The sequence below is a fragment of the Sarcophilus harrisii genome, chromosome 4 (genome assembly GCF_902635505.1).
Source record: "Sarcophilus harrisii chromosome 4, mSarHar1.11, whole genome shotgun sequence".
NCBI classification, from domain to species: domain Eukaryota; kingdom Metazoa; phylum Chordata; class Mammalia; order Dasyuromorphia; family Dasyuridae; genus Sarcophilus; species Sarcophilus harrisii.
The window spans coordinates 535,121-558,692 of NC_045429.1; the positions used below are offsets into that span (position 1 = coordinate 535,121).

Consider the following 23,572-nt stretch of genomic DNA (forward strand, 5'->3'; position numbering starts at 1 on the left):
TAAGTCCGTGGCCCACTCAGGAGATGTGATAGGGAAGCTTGGCCTTGTTCTGGGAGTCTGGGGGCACCCGGGCTCAGGTGTGACAAGGGGAGGAGGGTCCTGACCTTCTGGAGGGCTGCGTCGATCTCCTCCTGCTCAAACTGCATGCGCTGCAGCTTCTGCTGCTCAATCCTCCGCTGTTCCTCCTCTTCTCTGGCCTTGGCCATCTGCTCAAAGCGCGCCTTCATGTTGACCTTGTGAGTGAAGGGCGCCTCACTCTTCTGGGCCGGCTTCACATCAACGTCATCTTCCTGAGGACGTGTGACCAAATGAGAGTCAGAATACAATTCATTAAGACCCCAGTCATTCCAGGAAAGATGAGGGTCTTTGTTCCTCAGGAGCCTAGCACCTAGGCGAGGCCTCTGAGGAGACCCCAGGCATTTCCAGGTGAAAGATGGCCGCCCATGGACAGTCCCCTCATCTCCACAGAAACTAGGCCCACATCGGGTCTGGACCTCATCTGCAGAAAGCACTTGCTTCATTTTTGCCTGCTGCCCATTTCTTACACTTTAAATACACTCCTAGCAGCCCAAAACATGACTAAAAACTAATTGTGGAGGCACAATTATGACCCAATATTGCCTGCTACGACAAACGCTTCCAAAGCAGCCGGAGTTCCATTTGCTTGGTTCAAGCTTTGAGAGCTCTGAGGTGCCGCAAAAGGCAGAGATGGTCATTTCATGGCCTGGTTGAAGAAAGAGCGCTTGTGATTTTAAGAACCACGGCCCAGGGAATCACAAAGGAAAAACCTTCCATTCGTGAGTCACTTTATGGGGGAGAAAATGAAGGTCCTCAGCTTCCAAGGCTCAGACCAAGATGATCTTCCCCTAATCTACTAGAGTTATTTAGCACCTGCAGGACAGGGAGGAAAGGGAGAGGAGAGTGAGGAGTAAAAGTGCGCGGTGGCAAGTGGAAAGCCCTAGTGTGGCCTGGGTAACCTCTTCCCCTTCCAGGGTAAGTGCACCAGTCTCCAGAAAGGGTGTGGGGATACGGAGGGACTGCGGCAGCCACGCATCTCAAGGCCACACTTAAAATTCCCTGCTGTCTTGCAGACTCATTTGCTTCACAATTATTCATTAAATGATTTTAAATCTCTTTTCTAAGATCCTACCTGATCTTCCCAGAAGACGTGAACTAATGCTTCTTCCCAGTGCTTCTTGTTCTGTCTAAAAATGTTCTCAGTATATTCCACAGGTTTAGCACTTGGGTTAGTTCATCCCCCATTTCCTGCTCCTTCCACTTCCTCCTGTTCCCCCCTGTCCAGCAGGTCGCCCCGACAGTCCTGGCTCTGAGCCTCCCCCCCATCCTCCACCTATGCTCCATAACAGACATCTTTGTTACGGATCTCACCACCACAGACCTAGTCTGCCTTCCTTGCTGCTTGTCTTATTTCTCAGCCGCTGCATCAGCTCCGGAGCTGACCGGCCAGTCCAGAAGCCGTTTGGCCACTTCTCTGTCCCCCTCCCCTCCCTGCTGCGATGCTGTTGGCTGTTGGCTGTGACCCTGACACCATTGTGGGCTGCCTGCCTCCTGGGCTAGATCCTAGCCTTCATGACTTTTCCACATGGTCACTACCTTCATGAGGCCCAACTTGGGACCATTGTCTCCTGGCTTCCATCCACCCTCTACCCCTGTGCCTGCACATGCTCAGTCAGCTGGAGACTCCTGACCAGTCTGCCTTGCTACCCTAAATCTCTGCTTCGGCGCCTGCCATCTACACTCTCCACTTGGCACTCATGGCCAGCTCTTTGGGAGCCTGGACCAGTACCGGGCCTGCCAACGGCCAGCACCGAATATATGGGGCGGGAGCCCACTCCTTGTCAGAAAGCAGATACGGGGTATGGGATAGCTGGGAGGGGGACGTCAAGGGGGAGGATCCCGGAGAAGCCCAAAGACCCCCAGGGGCAAAGGGAGGAGGGTGCTGGGGAGCTGCTCGGCTCCCCCAGATGTTGCTCCATAGTCGTTGCCCTGGCTCTCTCCATCCCCCATTTCCAGTTACTCGCTGGGTCCCAGCTCTCCTCCAGAGTCTGTCCCATTAATGCACTTCTCCACTCACGGCCACCTCCTGAGGCAAGGGGCATCATGGACCCCAGTCTCCCAACCCCAGCCCTTCAACCCTTGGGGATCGCAGCCTCCCCACCCCAACCCTTCCTCCACACAGTTGCCAATGTGATATTCCTAAATCCATGAGTTGAACCCGTCATTCCCCTGATCTGGCTCCCTTTTGCCTCTTGGATCAATTCTCCATTTGGCAGGAAAAGAGCCTTTCACAGCTTTTATTTAGGGACAACTTCCTGTCTACCGGCCTTGGGAGGTTCTGGAGCTGGTCTGGCAGGCGTCTACACCTGTCACTCCTCCCATTGTGTGATGGAACTGATGAGATTTGGATTCCGAGACTTTGGTGGGGTCTGACTTGGGGCCCCTCCATCTCTAAACTGTTGGACCCTTTTCCCAAGGACCGCTGCCATGATTGCTTTCCTTCCCAGTCATCATCCTTTGGGGCAAACACCCCCAAATTGTCACTGGTCCTTACGATGCAGGGCGCTGCTGACCCCCTTTTTCCCTCTGGACACTGCTGACCCCCTCCCACCCTCGACGCTGCTGGTCCTTGGGACGCTGCTTGATTCCCTCCCTCCCTCAGGAGGCCGCTGACCCCATCCCTCTGTTTGCTCCTCGTGGAATACGCTTGTCGGTCTCCTGGCTAAGAAGCTGAACCTGGCGCACTGGACGCGGTTTAACCAAGCCAGGGTCCGGCGGGTCTAGACCTCTCTGGGCTCTCACGAGCCCACGTAGGCGTCTTGGTCTCACAAGTGACCTGAATTTTTATTCCAGGAGAAAGTTCCAAAGCTAAACCAGAGAAGGTCCCACCCCCCTTCCCGGGAGGAGGACCTACTTCCCAGGGAGCCTGGAGATAAGAGGGGAAGCGTCAGCGAGGGAGGGCGGGGGCCCAGGGGGCTTTGGGAAGGGGCCCTCCAGCCGGCTCCCGGCACGTTCCACTAGGAGCCGTGATCATTCTGGAGGACGTCGCACCCGGGACCGCAGGATCCGGACAAGCGGAAAGGGGAGGGGGCAAGGGAAGGCCCATTGTGGGCCCGGCGCCCGGCGAGGCGCGCGCTCTGTCGGCCCCGTTTTTGTGGCACGCACGGAGGCGCACGGGCTTGCCCCAGATTAAGCCCCAGGCAGTGAGTGGGAGAGAGGGAGAAGGACCTGAGGTTACCCACAGAGGGTCTCTGATCCCTCCACTGCGCCCCCTCCCCAGAATGTTGGCTCTTAGCGAGGAGCTTAGCCCAGTGTGAAGACTTACCTCGTGAAAATGCTCTGCTTCTCGTTCTTTAATCTCCAGATCAATGGCCCTTCTTCTAGCTCGCTCTTCTTCAATCTTTTTCTGTATTTCCTTTTCAGACAATTGTCCAATTTTTTCAAACTTGCTTTTTAAGTTCTTAGCTTGTATAGAACCACTCCTTTTTAATTTAATTAATTCTTCATACTCCCTGCTAAGTTCAAAGGTTTCCGTTTCCTCCTCGTCCTTGAAAAAATTAAAATCTTATAAGATGATTGGAAACGATATCACCATATAATTTCATACAAAAGAATTTTTTTAACCTTTCCGAAAAAAATTTTAACTTCCCATTTTTAACCAAAATTGAGCACTTTACTACAAAAGAACATCCATTAAAAAATAATTATTTTCATGCCCATATCTATTTTTTTTAAAGTTTTATTGGTTCTACTTGTCTCTTACTCTACAACCCTTTCCTCTGAACGCTCAGCACCACCACTACTCCCTTTTAAAGGGAATCCCCGAATCAGTGGAAGATGAGAATAGCTCCTATCTCATAAAATTGCTGTGTGGATCAAAAGAGATCGATCACATAGACAGTGTCTGTGCAAGAGGTTGTAGAAACAAGCTATTACTGCCGGCAATTGGGACTTTGGGTGGGGGTTACTTTTTTTACCCCACTTACAATGTAGTTTTTACTTTTTTTCAAAATTTGTTTTTTACATGCACCTCACATTGGAATGTTTAATTATATGATTTTTAAAAATGTGCACAAACCTAACTAAGGCACACTCATTTTCTCAAAATTAGAATTTTCCCATTATTATTGGAGTTGGGAGAAAGCACTAATTGTGCCAATGATCAGCCCGTGGCTGTGCGTGCACGTGTGGTACATGAACAGGACATGGTGACTGCACGGTCAGAAATGAGTGAACCCCCAAGCCCTCCCCCATCTGCCGGGGAGACAGCGCGCAGCTGCTACCACAACCTATCCCTGCAGAATGACCCTGGCCAGAAATCAGAGGAGGAACAAAATCACCAGTGTCAGGCACAAGGCGCCCCCTTAAACAGTGCCCAGGGCTCCGGATCTCCCCCATGCACCCATTGGGTGCCCGTAGTTTCTCAAAAATGCCTCTTTGTTATATGATCGCCCTGGGGAGGGCTGGCCACCCGATCCAAGCCATGATGTTTGCAAGGTTTACATGGAGGAATCAGAACATTTGGATCCCTCTCAGATGAGGCAGAAAAGTAAGCGGCTCTGATCGATGGGTCATTTAAAGAAAAATTGGTGAATTTGAGGGACTGGATTGGAAACCTGGCACAGAGAGGGCCAGGCACAGTGGGATGGGAGACCAGCAGCACTTTCCAAAAGCAGAAATGCTGCTATCTTCAACTGCCTTTGTGGCAATCTTGTCCTTCAAAAACTGGAGGGAAAGTCCTTGCAAAGTCATTTACACAGGGGTCTCAAAAATCCATCCTCAGTCCCCTCCTTCTTTCCCCCTGACTTAGATTCCCTGGATCCCGCCTTTCTCCATAATATTGTGTACCTGCTTAGTGTGGAATGATGTTCTGCCCCTCTCAGTACCTCCCCCCCACCCCCTCGCTTTCTCTCCTCCCATCAAGTCAGTGATTTCTCGGAGATCAATCTGTAACCCCAGCGATAAACTCCCATCCATCCTGCCGGACAGAGTCCGTACCCTCCCCTGAGTTCTCCCATGTGACGGGGCCTTCCTCACTTTCTTCAGGGAACACCCCCCCCCCAGGCTACTCCCGATGCTTTCCCATTTTGCCTCATTTCTACATCTTGTGCTTGTGTTTCCTTGGGTCCCCCATACTTAGCACAGTGCCTGGTATACAGTAAGCACTTGATAAATGTGTGTGACATGAATGCCACTGCAGGCACTTTGCTCTGCTACTACTGTTCCCTCTTCCAGAAAACCTTCCCTTCCCCCTCTCCCCAATTCAAAGGGATCTCACCCTCTGGTTTCTCATTGCACTTTGCTTTAACATCTTCCTATCTGTCCCTATCTTCCCTGTGTCTCAGTTACGGGGCCACATTCCGCTTCCTCTCCAGTGGAGTCTAAGCCTATTGGGGGCAGGGATTTTGTCTTTTCTTTCTGTGGGACTGCAAAGATGAGCCTGTGACCTCCCCCACAGCAGGGGCGAGGGGATGGTGAGCCAGATTCCTTGCAGGGTCCTCCCCATCAAGGGCCTTTTTCTGCTTCCAGTGAGGACTCTTGTCACAGTGAGTGGTCAGCGTTCATGATGCTGTTTGTGGGTCACAAGGGAGGCCGACAGGGCCGTGACTGCTCACAGTCCCACAACAATGCTGGACAGGTCAGAGAAAGACCTTGAGCCCCTGGCCCACAGCCCACTGCCTCCCACCTAGCTGGCTGTGACCAGTCTCCACACACAAGGGCATATCCTTGTCTTAAAAAGCACCTTAATGCTGAATGCTCACCTGCCCCATTTCCTGTCTCAGTTGTTCAAATTCCTGCTTCTCCATCTCCAGTTTATGCTTCCGTTCCTCCTCAGTCCGTCTCTTTTCTTCTTCCATTTTTTGTTTCAATAACTCCTCAAAATTAATTTCTAGTTTCCCTGGTGTAAGAGATTCTTGGGAAACTGTTTTATAGATCTCTGGAGAATCACTATCTAGCACCTGTTGAAAGTAATAATTTCCCATTTGTGGAGACCAAACAAAAAGGAGAAGCTTCATTATGGAGATGCACATGCTAAAAATAAAACATGTCCCTCGAAGGTACTAGAATTTTTTGGCATTTGAAAGAGTCCGGGAGTGACCAGAAGCCGGGAGGTCTGAATTCTACTATGTGGCCAGAGAGAAGTCATTGAATACGAGGAGGGCCTTCTCTTCCTTGGGTCTTAAGATGGATTCAACAAAATTAGCCTTACATAACTCACAGATTTATGCTGAGGGTAAAGCAAAATCACTGGGTCAAAGACTTTAAGGTGGAAAGGACTTAATGTGGGTGGAGGAATTTTGAAAAATATAAATCCGTAATTTGGAAGAACACTGAGAGGCCACCCAGACCACTTCAAGCCCAACCTCTGCCATTTACAAGGAAGCCCCTATTCCTCCCTGTCTAGCCCCTCACACCCCTAGAAAGAGAGGCATTTTGTTTCTGAATTCCCAGTCCTGGGAGCTTCCAGGACAACTACAGAGAGGAAAGATGGGGGCAGCGGAAGTTCTTGGGTTAGAAACAAAGAGGGAGATTATATTAAGGATGTTCAAAATTAGGTGTTTCCAAAGAAGCGTCTCTTCTGGAGACCAGCTCTTTCCAATCCCCAGGTATCTCTCTAAGTTGGGCTCTATGAGTTCAGGGGTCAGAGCCAAGCTGGCGGAATGAAGTCAGAAAGCTGCATCTGACAGACTCCTCTCCAGCTCAAGACAGATTGGAAGGATTTTAAAAATGGTCAGTCTCACTGAGGTGAAAGGGGTGTTCAGCCCAGCAAAAGCCAGTGAGGGGGTCGTAACCACTGCAGATCAGTACCTGAGACCCTCAATCTTGGCTCAGTAGAGCAGAAGACCAGTGGGGCAGCCTCCAATCCCAGCTCGGAAGGCAAATTCTGGGGAACTAGGATATTTCCTGGAAAGAACAGGCAAAGCTCTACTCCCTGCTGTGAGCAAAACATCCAACACAAGGGGCCCCTGTGCCCAAAGCCAAAGCTGAGGGCTGTACAGGAAGCTTGGGATAGTGCCTCCTTTACCCGGGTAGCAAAACTCAACCATAAAGGTAAAAAAAAGAGGAAATACAAAAAGAAAAGGAAAGAAAATGATCAAGAAATAGAAAAGAACTTGGACTATAGAAAGATATTATGGTGCCAGGGAAGATCAAACACCAACCCAAAATATCCACAGAGGAAATCTCAAAGAGTGATAGGAATTGGTCTCAAGCCCAAAGAGGTTTCTTGGCAGTGCTCATGAAGGATTTAAAAGGCAAATGAGAGGGAAGAAGAAATGAGAAAAGGAATGAGAGGTATGCAAAAGAATCAACAGGTTGGAAAAGGAAGAAAAAAAAAACTGACTTAAGAAAATAATTCCTTAAAAATGCAATTAGGCCAAATGCAAAAAAAAAAAAAAAAAATCCACTGAAGTAAACACCTTGAAAAGTAGAGTTAATCTAATGGAAAAGGAGATATAAAAGCTAACTGAAAAAAATCACACATTAAACACTAGAATGGGGCAAATGGAAGCTAATGATTCTATGTAACATCTAGAATCAGTCAAACAAACTAAATAGAATTAAAAAATGGAAGAAAATGTAAAAACAGCCAACCTAGAAAACAGATTCAGGAGAGACACTTTAAAAAATTATTGATCTACCTAAAAGCCATGATCAAAAAAAGAGCTTGGATAACATTTTTCAAGAGATCATCAAGGAAAACTGCCCTGATATATTAGAACCAGAATGGGAAATAGTCATTAAAAGAATCCATCCATTACCTCTGGAAAGAGATTCTACCAGGAAAACTCCAAGGAACATTCTTACAAGACTCCAGAACTATAATCTCAAGGGGAAAATACTGCAAGCTGCCAGACAAAAACAATTCAAATATTAAGGAGCACCAGTCAGGATTACCCAGGATCTGGTAGTGTCTACCATAAAGGATCGGAGAGCCTGTTAGGGAAGGCAAAGGACCTGGGGTTACAACCAAGAATTAACTATCCAGCGAGACTGAGCATCAGTCTTTCAAGGGAAGAGATCAATGAAATAAGAGACTTTCAATCATTTCTATTGGGAAAAAAAAAAAAACAGAACTAAATAGAGAATGTGATCTTCAAACATTGGACTTGAGAAAAGCATAGAAAGGTAAACCAGGGTGTGTGTGTGGGGGGGGGGGAGATATATATTATTTAAAGGTTAAACTGTTTACATCCTTAGATGGGAAAATGATATCTGCAACTCTTGAAAACCGTATCTGTTACTGGGGCAATTGGAGGGGTCATCACATGGACTATGTGATTGTGAATGGACTCTGATGTGATGATACCAAAGAAAAAGACATTAAAGGGTGGGAAAAGGACCATACCAGGAGAAAAGGAAAGGGGAGGTGTCATGGAACAAAGTGGATCACCTGAAGAGTCACAAAAGACTATTAGAAGAGGATGAGCATTGTCTGAAGCTTGATCTCATCAGTTTAGGCTCAAAGAGGGAAGAACTTAAAACCTCATTTGGGGATGGAAATTGATCTTATCATATAAAGAAATAGGAGGAGAAAAGGATGTCGGTTTCTAAAAGCATCTTAGTTTCAAACACCCTTGAACATGTTTTTACATAGAAATGCGCACATGGTTCCATTTCCACCCTGGCCCCAGCCCCCAGAGATCCCTTCTGAACCCAGAAGGTAACAGCTGGAGTGTCCCCTCTGCCAACTAAGAGGGTCCTTGGACAAGATTGGAAGGGTGTGGGCCTCTGCCTCTGAACCACTCCTTTCTGGACCTCTCTCCCTCTCATCTCTCAGAAGCTTCATCCACCCCAGGGGCATGCCCCAAGCCCACCCCTCTTTGGGGGCATCCATTGTTTACCATGCTCTTCCTTGCTTCTGCGAAAGCTCTCTTCTCTTCTTCTATTCGCTTCCGGGCTTCTTCTTCAGCCCTCCTCTTCTCCTCTTCTCTTCTTTGCCTTTCTATATCTTCAAAGCTGAGCTTGAGCTTCCCAGGCCGAGGAGACTCTCGAAGAGAATTTTCCATTTCAAGGCTGCCTTCCTCTTCATTGACCTGACCGGGGCAAAGATCTGTACTTAAAAATAGGGTCAAATGTGAAGGAAGGTCAGACATCCTTCACAGGAACATCTTAGAGCGAGGGGGGAGGTTCGAGGAGGTTTCAGGAAGGCAGAGAACCCCAAGAGTGGAAGCTCCCTCCATTGATACAGCTGATCATTACTTGGCACCTGGCTCTTGGAGTATCCCTTGGGGGCACTAAGAGGATGGAGGCCTTGCAGGTAATCACAAGAGGAAGCCCCAGCCTCAGAGACCATTCTCCACTCTTTCTCAGAACTTACAAAGTCAGAAAGTTTATTCATGTTACAAAGGAACTCTCTGAAGGTTCCTCCTGCTCCTTCCTGGGCCATTTCCAGAAGCCAAAGCCTCCCTCCCATGACGGCCTCCTCAGAAGACCACCAAGGAGAGCGTCAGGGAGAGGGAGACCGCTGACGGACTGTCTTCTCGTTAGCAACGGTCCCCAAGGCTGGAGCTCTACCACAAGCAGCGCATTCAAGGCTTTGCCTGTGCTTCCTCCTTCGGTCTTAAATGGAAGATCAAGAAGGGCAGGATACCAAGCCCCCACTTCCATAGTCCGTCCCACATAAAATGAGGGACTCTGACCCTGTTCTGAGGGGATGGGGTGGTACAGTTACCATCTGGGAGAGAGGGAACCAGGCTTCTGGGATAGGTGGGGAAAAAAAAGGAGCAAGAAAACTTGAGAAACAAAATTAGTTACTGTCAATATTCTGAGGGGCTGCCACGAGAATTCCAAGGGTAACCTTTATTCTGTGAAGAGACTCCACCCATTTCATTTCCTCCCACTCTTCTCTTAACCTCTGACAACCTGGCTTTTGCCTGCTCTCCCCAAAGTTACCCAAATTTTCTTAAGCCAAAGCCGAGTCTCTTCTCAACCCTCATTCTTCTGGATCTCTCTGCAGCCGCCTCTCTCCTAGTCCTCCTCAGTGACCCCTCTGCTGGATCTGCCCACAGGCCATGATCCCAAATTGTGTGAGCTCCCTAAGCCGGTTTCATTGGATGATCTCACCAGCTTCCATGATCACCCCTCAAATCCACCTCTCCATCCCTGACCTCCAAGCTCATCCCTTCACCTTTCAGGTACCCAGGAGACATCTTATACCCACCCCTCCTCCTCACTTTCCTACAGTGGGGAACCCCGTCCCTCTACTCACCTATGTGCACATTTAATTCTAACCCCCAATCCTCCTTATTTCTCATTTCCTCATCCAATCCCCACAGGCACTCTGTGATCTGGGAATACCCGCCCGCTTGGACACTGTATCCCAATTGCAGACATGCTCTCTCTGGCTGTTCACTGGCTTCCTTCAATCCCCCCTTCTATAGGAAGCCTTCCTTGATCCCTCTTAAATGCTGCAGCCTTCCCTCTGGTACCTCCTGCCTGCAGGTCCTGCATGGAATTGCTCTTCTCCAGGGATTTGCCCATTGTCCCTACCATTACACTGTAGACTTTTTCATCCTTTCTTTGTATCCCCGGCACTTAGGACAGCTCCTGGCACATGGGAGGCCCTTAATAAGTCTCAGTGACTGATTTACTGACAGAATTGAGACCCTAAATGGTGCCAACGGAAACCAGGCTCCCATGCCCAGGAGAAGTCTTCAGGGCAATTGTGGCGATTCTGTTCTGACTTTTCTCACAGCTGATGCCTTGATGAAGTAGGGGAACAGGTAAACCTACATTGGATTACTTGCCATCTAGGGGAGGGGGACGGGAGGGAGGGAGGGAAATATGGAACACAAGGTTTTGCAAGGCCGAACGTTGAAAACTATCTTTGCATGGATTTTGAAAAATGAAAAGCTATTATATTAGGAGGCAATGTGGGCCTGTTGAAATTTTTTTAAAAGAAGAAAAAGATGTAAATAGGTTTTCCATTATTATGATGTCAATGAATGATGTAGCGAGGAACACAAAAAGTGTGCCTACACGTATGAAACAGATTTGATACTAATGGCAAATAAGCTAAAGGCTTATGAGAAAAGACATTTCTCTTTTTATAAACTGCGGTGGACTCCAAGCACACTAATTAATGAAGGCACTGTTTCACTTTTAGTTACTTATGAGTAATATTAAAAAGTCCCCCTGGATTGACTTAGAACCTGGAACAAAGATAAATGCAGAGAAAAGTTAAAAGATTGGAAAAAAGAAAGACAAAAGAAAAAGCAAAGCTGCTGTCCTACCTGTGTCCCGTTGGGGAGATTGAGGGAGTGAGGGGAGAGGGGAGGCCCAGGCCAGGCCATGCTTTAACACTATGTCACACGTTTGAAGGGGCTGGACTTGAGAATAGGGAAAATAGGGGCAACAGGATCCTTTAGAACAAGGAATTCAGAAAGTTAATCTTTTCATTTAGGTCAAATTGTAATCAACTGATAATGAGGTTTCAAAACAGTCTGCGAGACTCAGAACCCTTTCTGTAATGTCAGTAAAGGATTTCCGTAAACCCTTTCTTTGCCTGTCAGCATGTCTGGAAAACATGATGGAGGGCATCGGGTTAGCAGGGACACGACGGGGGCACCGGGTTAGGGTTGTAGGGACACGATGAGGACACCGAGTTAGGGTTGTAGGGACACAACGAGGGCACTGGGTTAGGGTTGTAGGGACAGGGCACCGGGTTAGGGTTGCGTGCAGCAACACGAGGAGGGTACCGGTTAGGGTTGTAGGGACATGACGAGGGCACTGAGTTAGGGTTGTGTGCAGGAACACGGCAAGGGTACTGGGTTAGGATTGTAGGGGCACGATGAGGGTACCGGGTTAAGGTTGTGTGCAGGGTTAGGTTGTGCGCAGAAATACTTGATGGCGGAAATGGGTGGCCCTTTACCATGTGCTGCCGGGCTTCTTCGAAGGCCCGCCTTTCCTCCTGCAGCCGCTGCCGGGCCTCCTCCGCCGCCCGACGCCTCTGGCTTTCTTGTCTCTCCTTTTCCATTTCCTCAAAAGTGAGCTTCAGCTTTCCGGGAGAGAGTGCATCCTTGGCGTCTCGGCTCTCTGCTTCCTCGTCCTGAGGAGGGGGAAAGAGCCGCTGTTAGTCACAGGCCAAGTTAAGGGGGCAGGGTGTGAGCCTCTCACCGCCCGCCGGGTCCGTCCTAGAAGCGGCCATACTCACCATCACCAGCGAAAGGCACTTGGCTTCTTTGAGGGATCGCCTTTGTTCCTCGTATCGGAGTCGCTTTTCCTCTTCGTGTCTGCTTCTTTCCTGTTCCTCCCGCTCTCTTTCCAGGTCCTCAAAACTCTTTTTTCCAGGTGTCTTCTGGGACTTTACGGGGACCACTGAGACAAGCAGGGAATCATCTCCTTCCTGGTGCATAAGGTGGATTATTAGAATCCTACTCAAAATCTGAGCTTCATGGACTTACCCCGTCTCAGATCCTCCTGGTTCTATCAAACAGTAACATGAAAAAGAGGGGTTTTTTTTCCTCCCCACTTATCAACAACGACTGGTCCATTAGTGCGTGTGTGTGTTTGTGTTAGTTTTTAGCCTCTGGAAATCCTCTCCCGGGACCCAGACTTGCAGACAAACATAGATGCTGCTAAGAGGGTGACTGGCGACAAATCTGGAGCTTTGGGAAAAGGCAGCTGCGCATGCAAGCACTGAGAGCCCAGAAGATGCTATCTCTGTGGTGAATGGGCTTGGAATCAATTTGATGGTGAGCTGGAGGGAGGAAACAAACGGTTTCCTGATGCATCCTTATCTCTGGAAGGTGCGAATTTCAAAATTGTTCATATTCATAAACAGTTATTTTTACTATGGAGAGACACGGTATTTCCATCACTAGGAGCGTTATAAAATTGCCTTTTTTGCTACTTAAAAATTGATTTTTAAATGGTTTTGCTTTCAAGTCATGTAAATTAGTTCCTTCTATGCTGTGTTTTTGCTCCTGATTGTTAGAAATATGATACAGGGCACTGGGGAGCACAAATATACACACTTAAAATAAAGCTGCTCCGCTCTGCGTTCTACAGTCATAGGAACACCATCAAATTGTTTGTTAGATGTGTTTAGTTTCCGCATTGGACAAAAAGAAATGGTTCTTAAACACTGTGTAGTTGGGGAACTTCCACTGTAGGGGATGCAAACACACAGGGCTGTTTAAGTGGACAGGAAAATTGGAGTGGCAATTCCCCTCCCTAGGACATGCTACCAAGGGGGGAGGGGAGTGGGGGTGAAGGATCCAAGGGAAGCTAGTATCTTTAAAATAAGCGATTTGAAATCATCTAAAATGTAGCAGGTCAGAACTCATTTGCAAGACACTTCTTTTGGGAGGGATACTTCAAACCAAGGCTCTTAGGCAGGATATTTATATTTGATGCCAGCTGATATTTTAGATGTAGCCAGGAAAGTAAAAAAAAAATTAAAAACGACTTTTCCACAGATATAATTTTGGCTGTAGATTCAAAAATGCACAAACATGGTCTTACTTGGTGAAGTATTTCATCAACAAAAGTGCCCTTCTTACCAATGTTTCTTTCATTAAAAAGAGAGAGAGAGAGAATTCGTGAATCAGGTCATTGTAGGGGAATGTTTCATCAAAAGAAATATGTCTTTACCTCTGATGCTGATTCAGTTCCCGTATTGTTTATGTCCTCAATCTATTGAATGAGAATTTCATATCATTACATTGGGTTGGTGCTTTGCCTGTGGCTTTCAAACATACAATTGAAAAATGATCAAATCAAAGCAAATACTTGCAGTAAATTTTCAAATGTAAAATTTTGGAAATGTGGTTTTTGATATTCATCCAACAGGCTGGTGAGCTGCTGTTCAAACTGTAACTAGCAAGTCAAGGGAATACTTTGCACTTGAATATTAACATTAGATTTAGCCATGATATTAAAAAAAAAAAAACACCTTTCCATCAACATTATTTTTCCTGTTATTAACATTCACAGGAACCAACATTTTAAGTGGGTCGAAGTCTCATAACTGCCCAGCGGACTTAAAGCAGCCACGAACAGTTTTGTCAGTTTAAGCTGAGATGGTCGACGTACACCCTTCCACATTAACTCCTCCCTCTGTGAGAAAAGACAAAGTGATCTCTGAAGAGTCTAAATGCCAGAAATGTATAACCAGTGCAGCAGAGTCACCCAGAGTAGATACTCTTTCATGCAATTCCTTTAAAGGGGGAAAAAAGTTATTGATTCAGGATTCTGCCACATTTACCCAATGGGGGAACAATTCAGCATGGGGAGCTGTGCCTCACAAAAGACTTGATTGATGGGCTCAACCCCAACATTGGATGTGAAAAAAAAGATGAAAATGGTTTAAGGGATACAACATTGCTCTGCTATCCAGGAAGACCATGGAGAGCCAGAGAAGCTGGCAGAGGGAAAGTCCTGGAGTATTTTGTTTTATGAATTTATGAATCCCTTAGAGGCTCTATCCCTCAGAATCAGGAGGAAACTCCAAGATCACGGTGGTCACGGCCTCCCGACCAGCGGCCTCCAAGCCACAGTGCTTCAAGACCTCCAGGGAAGGGACAACTGCCCACTCCAGAATCAGCCCTTCCCTTCTGGGGTCACGAATTTGCACCCGGTAGCACTGGGATTCCACTCCTACTGTCCCCTGAGACCAAGCAAAGACCCTCTTCTCTTCCCACTACGGGGCCTGTGCCCCCCACATCTCTGAAGGGCTGGCAGCACATGCCCAGTTCCTCCCACTGACCCTTGTGAGCTCCTGTCCCACACAATCTGGGCTGTTGTGAGTGAGGGTTTCTCCAACATGGAGCCTCGGTCTACCTGCTGCTGACAGCGCTCCCTCCGCACCCCAGCCAGGGGTGACTTAACACGGGGCAAGGAGGGAGATGGCCTCTGGAGCAGAGTTGGGGAGTTTTCCCCCACAAACAGCCGTGTGTGCTCAGCAGGCTGCCCCGCGGCGAGTGCTTAAAAATGTCGCCATCAACGGGAAAAGAGTCTTCCACAAACAGACCTGCAATTCCTCTCTACCTCCCAAAGGATAGTGTTTGAAACAATAGAAAAGTCATTTTCTCATCAATCTCATCATCTGACTTCTAAAGTGTCCCTAATTTACGAGAGAGACTTCTTTTTGCTCTACCTTCTATACGCTCTAATGGGGAAGCTCTTTCTTTACTTGGAGAATCTGAATTCAGTCCTCCCGAAGGCGCCCCAGCGGGCAGGGACTTGGAGTCAGGCAGGACACACGTGACCCTGGGCAATCCTTCACCTGTCCCTGCCTCAGTTTCCCACATCTCCCAGCCTGGGAGGCTCCTTTCGGAGCCCAGAGTCCCACCTGACCTCGCGCTATCCCCCCCTTCCTCCCACGTCTATCTAAACAAGTCCTCCAGCCACAGGGCATCGCCGCAAGCCCCTTCAAAGTCAGGAGCCTCAGAACACAAAGAGGCCACCTTCGTCCTCTGCACCCCTGGTTTGCCTGCCCCATTCACCCCTCGAGGCAGGCTCTGCCAAGCCCATCCGTGAGCCCCGTCAGTCCCCAGAGTGCAGAGACCATGGGTCAGCCTTGACTTAGACACCAATGGCAGGCCTGAGCACTAGCTCCCTGAGCCAGCATTTGGTCAAGCCCCCAAGGCCCCTGTGATGGACGAGTGGCCCTCTCCCTTTGCCCCTGCCGGAGGCCTGCACACCTTCCCCCACGCTCGTCCAGCTGCGGACACGGCTCCTGGAGGCACAGGAAGTCATTTCCTGGTCTCTGCCAGACAGCCTCCCTCGGGAGGCCAGCGGCAGGTCCCAAGGCCTGGCTCTGTTCCACCATCATGACTTTCCTGGCTAGAGAGGCCGTGGAGGCAGAAGAGTCTGCCGAGCCCTTCCTGGAGCACCCCAGGCCCGTACGAGAGTCTCCTTCCTCACTGTCCCAAGAGCTTCCAGAGGGAGGGAAAGGAAACGAGACCTGGCTTGGCTCAGAGGCTGGACACCTTTCTTCATCCTCAGGTCTGGGATGGAAGCTCAGGTCAGAGGGGTGACCTTCTCGAATGGCTCTCACTTCAATAGTCCCATCAGGTTTCCCCCACAATGTCAGGGGCGCCCATTTAAATACACAGGGCTTTGGGGAGGGGTCTTAATTTATCTGAACCTGAAAACAGAGATGATATCAGAACTAGAGACCAGGTCCAGATCTCCCAATTCCATAGCTAAGGAACTTTCCAGGAGACCCTTGGTAACTCAGGGCTGGAAGAAGCCTAAGAGCTCCCCTGTTTGGGAGAGGAGGAAACCTAGGCCTCAGTCTCTCTGATCCTAGAAAACAACTCTCCTTGCCCACCTCCCTTCTCTTTTCCTGTTTTTTGCTTTATTCTAAGGGCTTCTTAATGACAGGCTTTAAGTCCAATCCAGCAAACAATAAGTCCTCGTCATATTCTACAGGCAAGGAAACAACAAGGAAAGGTGATCTCCCGTCCCCCCATCTATCGGGATGTTAAATATTAACTATGATGGAAGTTAGAATTTTGTGAGTGGACATCAGAGAGGGATGAGAGAGGGGAGGACAGAACAAAGTCCTCCTCCTAGCCAGAGGAAATCTGAGAAGGCTTCATAGAGGTAGTGACGTCACAGCTGAGACCTGAAAGCCGCCAGGGCAGTTGGTTCCTGTCACTCCATGCACAAGACAAGATGAGGGATGAGAGGGTCAGAGGTTAAGGTCACCTAGAGCATCATTTTACAGATGAGGACCTCGAGGCTCGCTGAGGGGGACTGCCCACACAAGCATTAAATGGCAAAGCAGGGATTCGCACCCAGCACCCAACTCGGATTCTCACCCTCATGCACAAAAACCATGCTGCACAGTCAGGCTGGAAAGGAGCTGGGGCTTGGGTCAGAGAGTTCTCACCCCCCCCCCAAACACAGAGATGGGGGCTCCTTCCAGCCTCCGCATCAGGCCGCGCAGAAGGCAGGGTTTGGGGATGGGCCGTCCCAGCTGGTCACAAAGGACAAGGCGAGGACCCAAAGCGTCCATCACGCTCCGCACTGCGCCCCACAGAGAAGACCCTGGACGGCCACCCTCCCCTGCCCCAGAAAAATAGGACTAAACTAAGAAAAGCCTGAGGAGAACTCTGGGTTAGAACGGGAACGGAAGCACGAATAGGGCCCTGCCGGAGAAGGATCGGGAAAAGAGGCAGAAAGAGAGCCACAAACTCCTCGGACCCACTGGTCACAGTTTTTGAAAGACAAATTCAAGACGTGACTTTCAAAGCTATTCTGTTTGTTTGTGCTCCCTCGCAACTTTCTTCTCTTTGAGCTCCGGAGAGCTTCCATGGCCCTCATTCCTTCTGGGGCACAGAAGTGGACCCGGCTTCTCCTCCTCCCCAAAAACCCATCCTCTGTAATAAATGGGCAGTTGAGCAAAACAAATGCCACAGGCACTCAGTCTGCCCACAGCCCCTCCCCCTCTGCATTTTCTGCCCTCTGAAGTCATGGGTGCCCATTCACTTAATTAAATAGGTCTGATTATGGGCCGCCACTTAGGATTTCAATTGACAGTTATTCCCCGGCATTACTTCTGTGCTCAGTGCTGCCCCCCCATCCCTGGAGATAGCTAGGAAGAGGAGCAGCTCGCGGCCCATGCCCAAGCCAGCTGCCACTCTCAGCGCCTGCCCACCCCGAGCCCCATGAAAGCATCCCGTGGCCACCCAGCCTCCTCTGCTCCCCTCCCAGGGGTCAATGTCACTGCCAGGGCCAGCCTCTCTCGGCCGCCCAGGTGCATCCCAGACCCAAGTTACACCCCCACTGTCCCCACCCCAAGGCCCGGGTCCAGTGTCCTACGGACCTGCTCGGCTCGCTTTGCTAATTCTCGCTGGATTTTCCGCTTTTCTAACAGGTCTTGCTCCATCCTGCGCTTTCTTTCTTCTTCAGTTCTCTTCCTTTGCTCCTCTTGCCTTTGTTTTTCCATTTCTGCAAATTTGCCCTTAACAGTTCCTATGGACAGAAGATAATTTTTTAAAAGTCGTGCATTTTGCAACAATTTTATTTTACTATTCCGTCCCCAACCAATTCTTTTGATCCCTCCCTTACCTGTTAGCTTTGGGACATAAGCCTTTTCTACTTTAGATGTCTCCTCTTCCTCGTCAGAAGCGAGCATTTCCTTCAGCTAGACAAGTGAAGACATTTCATTGGAAAGAGCATCTCCAAACAAAGACACAACACGAACAAATTCTGTTACTACACATGAGACAAAAATTAGCTTACAAATTAAGCACATTGTATCATGTGCGTTTCAGCAAGAAATAATGCTTTAGAACACAAACAATCTCAAAAACAAACAAGCAGCAAATCCAGCCACCTCCTGCTTTCGCCTGTTCCACTCTCTCTCTCTAAGAAATTGTTCTTTTCTTCTTTGCTTCTCGTCTCTAGATCTTCTCTGGGTTCTCTCTTCCCTCGCTTTCTGCATGGCTTCAAATTTATCCTTGACATCGCCCTTGCCAAGTTTGGGTACATAGGTTTTGGGGACAGGTTTAGATGAGGAAAGCAGAATCTTTGTTAGATGAAGAGAAAGAAAAGATAAGTTCTTAAAAGATGGAAAGAAATTAAGACCAGACTAGATTAGATTGAATGTAAGAAAAACATATTAAAACAGAAAATATGTATGCATCTGGGAAGCTCAGTTTCCTCCGGCAAAAACTGATTTTGTGTCTTGTAAAGTTCAGATGGAAAAAGAAAATGGAAACACAATAACTAAAGCTAGATTCTCATGAGAATAAGATCCAATATGAAGCTTTATGTGAGTTCCATGACAAGGGGGAGCAATGCAGACAAAGCCACTAAAAAACCAGGAAGGAGAGGACTCGGCTTCTTTTGCCAAGTGCCATCCACATTTCATTTCCTGGTTGACATCGCTAGTCTCAGCACATTAGAAGTATGATTGATTTAGCTCATCCACGACCCTCGGGGGCAGGGGACTTTAACCCAGGACCCACCAGCCCCTTCTCTATGGAGAGATTTGGGGGACTCCACCAATGTTCTGTGGTTCTCAAATAGTTCGATAACTGCATTTCAGCAACATGGGTTTCCTTTGTAATCCTATACTTTCCCTTTTTAATTTCCTTCCAAAACATGATTCTAAGGATCCATAGGCTTCCCCATACTACCAGAGGGTCCATGACACAAGAACCTGAGAACCTTTGCCCTGAGCATTCTCCCCCACACTCGCTTCCATAGAAGTTGTGATTCCCTTAGTTAGAATTTTATTTATTCACCTGAATTTCAAGGCTACGTATGGACACAAAAAATGAATCGGACATTGAAGTCGTGGTTGTGTTGTAGAATCTCCTAACTTGGGGTGGTTTTCATTTCCTGTGCCGGGAGCTACACCCCTTCCCACTCCAGCTTCCCCATAGCCACGGCCAGCGGCCTGACGGACGGACTGCTGTGGCCGCCAAGAGGAAGAGCCACCACGTGGGGGTGAAGTGACCAGTTCTGGAGCAAAACCCGGAGTCGACCTGGTCAGCTCGACTTGTGCTCCAGATCATTCTGCATTTAGTCCCAAATATAGCCCGTCACCTGAAACCAACCGCTTCTGAAGTGGCCTGAGCCTTTGTGGGGGTTCTGAGGGCAGCTTCAGAAGTTCTGGCCCTTCCACACAAGCTAATGCCGCCAACAGAGCGACCTTATCACTAAGGCCCCAGTTCTAGGACCAGACTAGGGTAGGGCTCGGCCCTGGATGGCCAAGCTTCTCATTAGGCATCTCCTCTCGGTCAAGCGTGGTCTCAGTTGGGTCAATCCCTGAAGCCTTTTCAGGCTGGCGAGACCTCGAGGACCAAGGGCCGCACACCAGCCGCTAATGCATCCCAAGAGCAGACACTGGGAAGAGCCCCAAGTCACTCACAGAAGCTACCTCCCTCCCTCCCTCCCTCCCTCTTTGAGCCTGAGACTTACCTCGGCCTTTTGGGAAATGTCATTCATGTTTGCTGGAGGTGGCTCTGGCAACAATTACGAAGAGTGCAGAGAACTTGGCACCTGGAAGAATTTTTCCTGGTTAGTATCTCCATGAGGACGGGATTGATGCAAGTGGTCCTTCGATCGAAGGCAAAGGGGACTGTTTCTCCAGGTGAGCGGCCTCTTCTCCCCTGCCCAAGCAGGGACTCCCCTGAGTCACTATAGCCTGGAGGAGCTCCAAGGACTCTGTGGCCCAGCCTGTCCCAGTATGACTCCCCCCTTCATCCTAGCCCTATTTCAGGACCTCCAGTGATGGAGAGCTCAGCTCTTGTCCACATCCAGCGGGAAGTCTGTGGCTTTTCCCTGGGAGAGAGCAATAAAAGTTCATCCTTCCCCACAACAGCCCTTGAAACCCTGAATTGTTAATAGGATCCCTGAGTGGGGAAGACCCATAGACGCTCTCCCGCTCCTCCCACCCCGGAACAAGAGCTAAGCACGGGCAGCGGGTCCCAGCCAGGCCCCTGCAAACAACCGACGCCATCCACGGCCCTCTCTTGCCCAGTTCCGCATTGCCATGGTGGGCTTAGTACCCTGCCTGTCCCCCTCTGGCCCAGGTCCAGATAACCAACCCCCTGCCCTCCCCAAACCAAGCCTGGCTCTGCCGGAGCGCAGGAAGCGGCGCTTTGGGGGGCTCCGTCCTCCTGGCCACGAAGCACCCGGACACTGGCTCTCTCATCTCTTCTACAATGGATTTTGGGAACCAAAAGGTAACTTCGTTACTCCTATTGATTTCCATCCTAGATCCGACCCAGCGTGCCAGCCTTTCAAAGCAGACCCATTGGATGGTAACCCTTTGGTGTCTTTTTGTTTTTGTTCTCTGAACACGGGGCACAGGGGAGCAAACTGGAGGGTCAGGGTGCAGACCTTCGTTTTTTAAGTGGTGAGTCTTCGTTCTCCCCCAGGATTCTCTCCCTTCCCAGGCCCATGGCCTCTGCTCTCCTGTCAAGTGTCGGGGGTGAGGCTTGACAGGTGGCAGTTGGTGACTATGTCTGAGCGCCTCAAGGTTCTTCTTTCCACCAGAAAAGCCCAGAGAAAACCCTGTGTCCTTGACACCTTGCACCCTGTGCACCCAGTGCACAAGGCAAAATTACCCAGAGCACCTGAGAGAGCCCTAAAAATGGGAGTGCGCCAACTGCCTTGTAACTCTGGGCAATCTTCACCTCTGTTTCCTCATCTGTAAAATGGGACAATAATAGCATCTACTCGAAGGGTCGAAGTGAGGATTGTGAGACAAAATGTTTGTAAAGGGTTTAGGGCAGTTCCTGGCACATAGTAGGTGCTTAATATGTGCCTGTTCCCTTCTCTCGCTACAATTGATTTCAAAATTAAAATGACTGTTTCCTTTTCCTCCACCGCACTCTTCCACTGGGATGAGATTGCTCTCCCTTGACCATTGACTTGTGATTGGACAGGAAGAGAGCACTGGGCTTCCCGTTCCCTTTGAGACTCTCTTGTTCTTAGTTCTCCATTATTTAAGAGCAGCACAGACTCACAATGGCCCAAAGGAGTAGTTGAAAACATACGCTTTCCTGACCCTTCTCCCCTGAGGGGATCGACTCCTTCTCTGCAGGACGGCTGAGATCACTGTGAGTGACCCAATCACCTAAGGGCTAGGTCTCTGGTAGGACTTGAACCCGGCTCTTCCTTGCTCCTACAGCTTGGGAACTGGCCCATGGCTGGGCTCCCATCTGGGCACTATCTCACCCTGTGCCTACTTAATAATAACAGCAATAAAAAATTAAATGTAATTGTTCAGCTGGGTGAAAATTTGTGACCTTATTTCCCTGGCGCCCTGTGGCTCAGCTTCAGGTCCTGACTAGTTTTCGGGCTACTTGAGGTCAGGAGCCCCTTCAGCATTATTTCCTGCTGCCAGACCTGCCTTTGCCCTTTACTCTCCAAGTGATCAAGGAGAAGTCACTTCTCTCTGGGCCTGTTTTCTCATCAGTAAGAAAAAAAGACCTCCAGTCATGTCTGAAGTCCTGCTCGCCCCGAGTTCTTCATGGCCTGGCCGCCACCATAGCAGCTTTAGCCAACTGTCCCCTTCGGGAGCTCTTTTTGCTGCTGGCCTTTTGTCCTGTCTCTGGCCTTCCAAGGGCATGGTGGGCTCCCAAGCCAGCTTCAGTCACTCATCTGGCCAGCTCCCAGTGCCCGATCCAGAACCAGCTCCTCTGCACCGACACTTAACGAGGTCTCTCGCTTTCCACAGCCCTCCACCATTGCCTTTTCCCATCTCTTACCATCTTCCTGGGCCCATTTTAGGCTTCCCTTGTAATGACCGTTCGCCCAGGACAAGGTTACTTCGTAATCGCTGGCCGGCCCCACCAGAACCAAACCAGGCAGTGACGAGGCGAGCTTCAGCCTTCAGGGCTGGAGACCCGGGTCCCAGCTCCAGCCCAGGCCAGCCATATGGCCCCTTCAGCTGTGGTGGGGAGAGGGTGTCAGGTCCACCCACTCCCCTGGGGATGTTTGTGAGAAAAGTGCTTTGTGAAGCAAACAATGGGGCGCAGCGGGGGCTGTTGTTGGGAGAACCTGCCCTTCTGAAGCTGATTGGTGGGAACCCAGGTTCCACGGCTAAGCGTCCCCTCCTATGTCCAGAAGTGAATGTGGCCAGGGGCTCCCAACCAAACCCTTTGGCTGAAAATCGCCCCTTCCCCCCCACTGCTGTGGACCTTGGACCAGGAGTATTCTGCTTCCATTTGTTTAAAGGATGCTTTCCAAATAGCTCTGGGGACTGAGCCTGCTTTCAACGGGCCCCCCAGGCTTGAAAATATGCCACATCGGGGCCCAAGGCTGAACGAGGTCAAGGAGAGCCCCCAGATGGCCGTCACGGGGACTTCAGAGAAATTAGTTGGTCAGGGGAACATTAATGAGACTTTTCAAAGTCTGATAAGCAGAGAGATGTTTGATGGTGAAGAAGGAACCTGTCACAAACAGTCCTGGGGAATGCCTCGACCCCCAAAGCTGGGGAACAACGCCTCACCCCCCCAAAGCTGGGGAACAACGCCTCACCCCCCCCAAAGCTGGGGAACAACGCCTCAACCCAAAGTGCTTCCTTCACTTCAAACGTAAAACATCTCAAAAGGAGAGCTTGAATTGTTTGTGGTCAAGATGGATGGCATCCTTTAACTGGCGGGAACAAAGCTCTTCCAAATGAATCTTCCTTCTTTGAGTCAATGAGTATTTCAGTAGCACCTGTGTGCCAGGCACTGTGCTGAGCTTGTGCTTGTGGGTGAGTGGACTCTCCCTTTCTGCAATTCTCCTTCCGGTCTTCCAGCCAACTATCTCTTGGCCCTTACGCCAGGACCGTGGCCTCCGATGCAGCTCCCAGAGCCCAAGACTGTCCATCATCCTTCTGTCTCACTACAAAGTTCACCTTTTCCAATGGTGGATTTCCCACGTGATCTTCCTGGGTCACTTCTTAGCCCAAGTCACTGCTGCCAACATACGCCCATCCCGCGCCTCCCCGTTCCTTGTGGACTCTTCAGACTGCAGGGCTCTGTGACTTATAACCACAGGGCGTTAAGGAGGGCAGGTTTTGTGGGAGAAATGTTGGCCGCTTCCCAAGCGCGATCCCGCCTCTCTTTTCCCCCGACGCAGGTCTGTGCCC

General features: G+C 49.5%; 1 protein-coding gene across 7 annotated transcripts in view; it reads right to left on the minus strand.

Moving 5' to 3' along the window:
• The window catches only part of NEXN (nexilin F-actin binding protein), a 31,688-nt gene that overhangs the window by 1,749 nt on the left and 6,367 nt on the right, over nt 1–23,572 (minus strand). For 2 of the 7 annotated variants that reach the window (XM_031968837.1, XM_031968839.1), the window contains exons 2-12: nt 19,906–19,986; nt 18,314–18,505; nt 18,046–18,121; nt 17,801–17,949; nt 13,618–13,659; nt 12,176–12,367; nt 11,894–12,070; nt 8,865–9,056; nt 5,781–5,978; nt 3,344–3,565; nt 105–290 (exon numbers count right to left, since the gene is read on the minus strand). In XM_031968837.1, the coding sequence (XP_031824697.1) occupies nt 105–290; nt 3,344–3,565; nt 5,781–5,978; nt 8,865–9,056; nt 11,894–12,070; nt 12,176–12,367; nt 13,618–13,659; nt 17,801–17,949; nt 18,046–18,121; nt 18,314–18,505; nt 19,906–19,932 (1,653 nt within the window). In that variant the 5' untranslated portion in view covers nt 19,933–19,986. Of the gene's footprint in view, nt 1–104; nt 291–3,343; nt 3,566–5,780; nt 5,979–8,864; nt 9,057–11,893; nt 12,071–12,175; nt 12,368–13,617; nt 13,660–17,800; nt 17,950–18,045; nt 18,122–18,313; nt 18,506–19,905; nt 19,987–22,202; nt 22,407–23,572 lie in introns of those variants that run through there. The other 5 variants (XM_031968842.1, XM_031968843.1, XM_031968838.1 and 2 more) reach the window with 4 other exon arrangements.